The 6,390-nt window shown below is 32.5% G+C and overlaps 2 protein-coding genes across 3 annotated transcripts in view; both read left to right on the plus strand.

Annotated features, from left to right (window-relative positions):
* The window catches only part of LOC120077769 (transcription factor MAMYB), a 22,700-nt gene extending 17,265 nt beyond the window's left edge, over nt 1-5,435 (plus strand). Inside the window, exon 2 of one of the 2 annotated variants that reach the window (XM_039031782.1) lies at nt 5,101-5,435. The gene's annotated coding sequence lies outside the window, so the exon portion shown is untranslated. Of the gene's footprint in view, nt 1-373; nt 396-5,100 lie in introns of those variants that run through there. The other variant, XM_039031783.1, reaches the window with a different exon arrangement.
* LOC120077770 (cilia- and flagella-associated protein 251-like) lies at nt 536-4,738 on the plus strand. Its single transcript, XM_039031786.1, has 3 exons — nt 536-2,748; nt 3,764-4,150; nt 4,222-4,738. The coding sequence occupies exons 1-3, from the start codon at nt 2,551-2,553 to the stop codon at nt 4,480-4,482; spliced, it is 846 nt and encodes a 281-aa protein (XP_038887714.1). The 5' UTR covers nt 536-2,550; the 3' UTR covers nt 4,483-4,738.
* Nucleotides 5,436-6,390: the final 955 nt, after the last annotated feature.

Genomic DNA, 6,390 nt, shown 5'->3' on the forward strand with positions numbered 1-6,390 from the left:
TACAAACAACCAAAGGGCGAGATTTTATATCATTTTCATTAATTGTTTCTATTTTCATCTCCTAAAAAAAGCAGTGTTATTTTATATCCCAAAAGATTTGAATCTAAATACTTAATAATAAAACCACGTTCTAATATCCAAAAAACCAATATTAAATCTTTGTTTATTTTTGAAAAAATAATAGAATATTTATATATTATATATAAACAGTTTCGTTCAGCACTGTTTTCATCTCTTCAATGTACAAACATGAGGTAGACCAGATTGCAATGCATGGATTAGAAGAAATTTGGGAATCGTAGTGTTGTACAGAATTAGAAAATTTAAACAGATTCCAGACCTAAGCAGATTGCATTGCAACAAATTTAAGCAGTTTGCAATCAGTGAAGAGCTTAATGGAGGCGCTTAAAAGGACTAGAAGCAAGTATTTAGATTCAATACCATGGAGAAATATTCGATGTCGTGCAAAAGTCCCTTGAAACTGCCGTTTGAAGCTGTCGAGGAGCTTTAATGTCGAAGGTCAAACGCTTGATGCTGTCGAGAAGGTATTTTTTCTCTTGAATGATTTTTGAAGTGAAGGTCTTTCTTCCGTTGAACCCTCCCACCTTCTTCTTGCGTTGAACGATTTTTAGGGAATAAATGTTTGGCTAAGGTTTTGGTTTAAATTCATTGATTATCGTGTGAGGTGTGATGGTAGGTTAGACCCTTTGTCAAAATACATTGTGCAGCGTGTTATAGGTGTAGGTAGAGTGTGTTTGTTGTTTTCAAACGGTTTTGAAACCCTCAAACTTTAGAATTCCATTGGGGGTAGTTTTGACAATTGTTAATCTTTATTTTTTAATTTTATATTCCATTTGCTATTTTTACAATTTAAAATATTTTTTCTATTTATCCAAATGAATGCTTAAATTTTTCTATTTATTTGGTCAACCCATTTATTTACTTGCTTTTGAATCTGTTCGAATAAGGAAATCCTTATTGATAAGATCATCGATTGACCCAAGCTGATGGGTGAAGACAAATTTAGGCTCTCTTTGGGGTTGCAATAAGTGATTAGGGAAAATCTTACGGCCTGTACTAATTGGTAAAATAATAGATTTATTAATGGGCTGATCAGATAAATAGCAAAATTTAAGTTTTCATTTGGATAAATAGCAAAAACTTTTTTAAAATTGTAAAAATAGCAAACGGCATATAAAATTAAAACATAAAGATTAACAATTGTCAAAACTACCCCCAATGGAATTATAAAGGTTTGAGGGTTTCAAAACCGTTTGAAAACAACAAATACCACTCTACCTATACCTATCACACACTAAACAATGCATTCGGTCTAATCCACCATCACACCTCACATGGTAATCAATGAATTTAAAGCAAAACCCTAACCAAATATTTATTCCCTAAAAATTGTTCAACGAAAGAAGAAGGTGGGACGGTTCAACGAAAGAAAGACCTTCACTTCAAAAATCGTTTAAGAGAAGAAATACCTTCTCGACAACTTCAAGCGCTTGACCTTCGACATTGAAGCTCCTTCTCGATAGCTTCAAGCGACATCTTCAAGGGACTTTTGCACGATATCGAATATTTCTCCACCGTATTGAATCTAAATACTTGCTTCTAGATCTTTTAAGCACCTCCTTTAAGCACTTCACTGATTGCAAACTGCTTAAATTTTCTGCAATGCAATCTGCTTAGGTCTGGAATCTACTTAAATTTTCTAATTCCACACAGCATTGCAATTCCCAAATTTCTTTTAATCCATGTATTGCAATCGGGTCTACCTCTTGTTTGCATATTGAAGAGATGAAAACAGTGTTGAACGAAACTGTTTATAGATAATATATAAATATTCCATTATTTTTTAAAAATAAACAAAGATTTAATATTGGTTTTTTAGATATCAGAACGTGGTTTATTGTTAAATATTTAGATTCAAAACTTTTGGGATATAAAATAACGTCGTTTTTTCAGAAGTTGAAAACAGAAACGATTAATGAAAATGATATAAAATCTCGCCCTTTGGTTGTTTGTATAAAACTGATAAATTTACGATTAATCAAACATTACAAACTATGAAAAAAGAGAAAGTCGAAGGAAAAATCAGAGCCAACGAAAGATTAAGAGCAGCTAGAATAACTGGTGGAAAAAAACAAACAAACAAGCAAAGGGTCAATAGTTATCAACAGTGATGACGAGGTATGTTTTTATTTTTATTTTAATGTAGTTGAAAACATCAAATTTTGATCATGTATGTAAAATAGGGAAAATGGAGATAATGGTAGGGGGATCAGACATAAAATGTGCAACTCCAATAACTAGCAACAAAGGAAAGTGAGATGCTTCTACACTAGTGGTCAAAGTTCAAGCAAACAAATCAAGGATAAAGAATAAGGTTAGAACCAAACAAGAAAGGGAGAAATGACGTAGTAGAAGAAGAAGAGCAACATGAACTACATGAGGGAAAGGTATGATAATGTAGATTTTATGAAATCATCTATTAATTACAGTGTATTTGTTAAAGTATATACATAATATAATTACCAAATAATGAAACGGGATGAACAAGATAGTAATGAGTATGAAGAGGAAGAAGAGAACCTTGAAGGGACAGGTGAAAATGTGCAAGATGAAAGCAAAGACAATGAAGAAGAAAAGTCACAAAGTCGTGGGGAAACAACACTATCAGAAAAAAGATCATCTAGTGGACAATCAGACAAGAGGATGGAAACAAAGAAAGGAAAAGAGGTAATCATCTATGGAATAGATAAATGTGAGGTATTCTTACTTAAATATTTACTGATAGTTGTAAATATTTGGTAATAACTAGGTCAGATAAAGGAAAAGGCAAAATAACAACATGCCAAAAGGGAAAAACAATTGAAATGATAGATCCACGTGAGATATTTTTATTTAAATACTTTGTACTTGTATTTACTATTAGCATATTATTAAGCTTGTGTTTTTAGTTTATTTCAAATGTGTTAGGACTGTTTGTATCTGATGAATAGTGCAAGGAGAAATGAACCACTGAAATTAAACTTGCAAATAAAGACTTCTGTAATTGATAAACTCAAGAAGAATTTAAATGAGAAGTTACAATAGAGACTTTGAGAAATTGTTTTTGGACATTTCCTCGTTTTTCCATTACAAATCAATCTTCCCAACTGTTGTTACATCTAATACAAAGACAGTGTAAACCAAAGTCATCATCCCGGTTGAATTTCTTCATAGGGGGTCGCGTACTGAAATTTGGTTTGAGAGAGTTTGCATTGATAACTGGTCTAAACTGTGATGAATTACCAATAATTGATAAAAGTGGGATAAAAGGAGGATGTAATATAAGAAAAATGTACTTCGAGGATATGAAAGTTGTGATTAGGTATTCTCTTAACATAGCTTTTAATGTTAGCAATGCAGGATGTGAAAGTGACAAGATAAAAATGGCGAGTTGTATTTCTTGGAAAGTTTCCTTCTCCCAAAACAAGATTCAGTGAATGTGAATATAGACCACATCCTAATGGTCGATGAAGATGTCCTCTTTGATAACTACCCATGGGGAAAGGTTACTTTTAATTTACTTGTTGATGTTATGCATAAAGCAATACACAACAATGGTAAATTAGGAATATCAATTGTTGGGGGGGGGGGGGTTAAGATATTTGATTCAAAAGAGATATAAATAGCTTTACAAACAAAATAGACATAGAATCTTAAATTCTAAACTATAGACTAACATTTTATTTCCTTGTTTACTTGACAGCTTGAAATTTGTCCATTACTAGCAACCCCACAGGAAATGACTATGTCATATTTTGCTCCATTCATCAACGAGGAAAAAAAGGTCCTGCAAGAGGTCGAAGAAGAAATGAGCAGATATAGGCCGAGAAAGAGAGTGGTTGAACTATCCTTGAATAGAAGACTCGGTTTATCATTTGACAAAGATGAAATGGAAAGGTTTGAAGGAATAGTGAAAATACAACAATTAATGAACACAAGGATGGATGAAAACTTTGATGCCATGAAGATTAGTCAGCATATCTTGACGAAGAAGATAGATGACTTGGTGGAATCGTTAAAAAAAATGATTGACTACATGAAGACTATACAGACTTTTCAATCACACGCATCAACAAGCAATCTGTTTATGGTATGTAAACTAACTATACTGTATTTATTGTTTTTCATAGTACGAACCTATTATGAATTATATGGAAGCAGCCTACATCCCAGTTCGAAAAGGAATTAGATGGCATTGAGAAAGAACAAGAAGAAAAAGAAGAAGATAAGGGGTTGGTTGATGCTTTTGATACTCCTACAATAATTCGAAGAAAAGATGACGACGAGGATGAAGAAGGCCAAGGAAATAAGGATCATGGATTGAAAATACCATCAGTAGTACACAAAGAAGCATGCCATGGAGATAAAAACAAGGAGTCTGAAGAAAAAGAAAGTAATGAACTAGAGGTCAAGGTGAATTGATATAAACGTGTTGCAGATTATATCTTTTAACAATGTATGAAAATTGACTAGAAAAATTGATTGAGATGGGACAATCAAGACGCTGATGAAGAAATCAACAAAGTTATTCGATCAATTGATGAATGAGAGATTTACAAAAAGTTGGAGATGTCAAATAAGCAAAAGACAATAGTATTGATATGTTTCTTTAAAACTGTACAAAATTTAATTATTATTTTTTAACTCCATGTTAAATCAATTATTTGGACTTTTTAACGTGCTAACAGAATCACACTCTTAAAACTTCAACAACTAAGATTCTTCAAAAGGTACAGTCATTGTGGTGCACGGGTCAACCGCAACAACCAAGAAAGCAAGAGGTATAATACTACAACTAATGTAGATCTTGAACTTATAATGTGTATTAATACATATCTATAACAAATGTTGTCTCTTGAATAACTAATAAAAGATCAAAATGAAGTTGGAAATGACTGATAAGCTGTATAACATTGATGAAAATAATCCTGTTACAAGGATCATACTCAAACATGTAAGAACAACTGATCTTGTAAGTTTGATCACTATTATAATTTGTTAAGTCATAACAACAACTAATTGGTCATTAAATGTTGTTAGTTAAATGTAAATAAGCAAGAGTTGATCATGATGGCTAACCAAGAGGAGGAAAGCAGATCAAGGCAACGGGAACTAAAAAGGAAACTGCCAAAAATGAATGATGTGAATCCACCAATGATAGGCATATGGATAGATGCAGTAAGAGGGATAATACGAAAACCTCAAACCATGGATGAAAATACACCTCCGGGTGACCCATCATTTGACTTGCACCTAAGCCAAGCCAGGTCTTGCAATGAATGAACCAAGTGATTTTGGCTTTTTATGTCATTCTCATTTTGGACTTTGAGTAGAATACATTTAGATTTTGTGCCAGCTATGTGGGTGAATTCTATAATCTTGTTTGGGTATATATTTTAAACTTTAGAACTTTTTAGTAGAATTGGTTCCTGTATTGAATGAAAGGAATGATTTGGATATGTTGATATAGTTTCTATTTTGATATACAGTTTAACTATTTTGGATTTTGAAAATATAATAGATTTGGATTTGGTGGAGCTGTTTTGTACGAGTTTTTCTGGCCAGCCTTATACTAAACCTTGATAAAATGGGCTTGTTAAAGTCTCAATCGTCCAAAAGGAATATACATAAATTATTTGTAGGTGAATTAAACTTTTCAAATTGCACATACATAAAGTTTAATAACAACAAACACACTGTAATTATAAAGCATGTAGCTCAAATTGCATCCTATGGTTCCTAACAAGATTTTTATACAAATGAAATGCACACAACCCGTGTTCAGCAAAATCATAAACAAAACTAACACCCTTGGCTATACTTTTATGACCATCCGACACAATAGCATGGTCATTAGAATGTCCAAAAACAACTTTAAGATTACGAAAAAAACCAAGACCATAATGCATCATTCTCAAAATCGACAATGGCAAATGCAAGAGGTACAATCTGCAAATTGCCATCAAGTGTGCAAGCAGATAATAATGTCCCCAAAAATTTGTTCTTTAGACTAGCACCATCAACAGACATAATAGGAAAACAAAATTTTCATGCATCTACGAAAGCAGCAAGGGCCATAAAGTAATACTTAAACCTACCTTCATCATTAGATTCTTGTGTTGTATATGTTCCGGTAAGAAATAAACATTTAGATTAATTATACAAGACAAAAGAGATCGTATATAATTGCATAAACTAAATATAGATGAGAAAAATACCAGGATTATTTTCAATCAACGCAGTTGAAAATGGTGAACAATCGACATATGAGGACTCAAGAATCCCCCTAAGGGAATTGAGGGAAATTTCACGACCTCTCCAAGCTTTATC

The sequence above is a fragment of the Benincasa hispida genome, chromosome 5 (assembly GCF_009727055.1).
Source record: "Benincasa hispida cultivar B227 chromosome 5, ASM972705v1, whole genome shotgun sequence".
Taxonomy (NCBI): domain Eukaryota; kingdom Viridiplantae; phylum Streptophyta; class Magnoliopsida; order Cucurbitales; family Cucurbitaceae; genus Benincasa; species Benincasa hispida.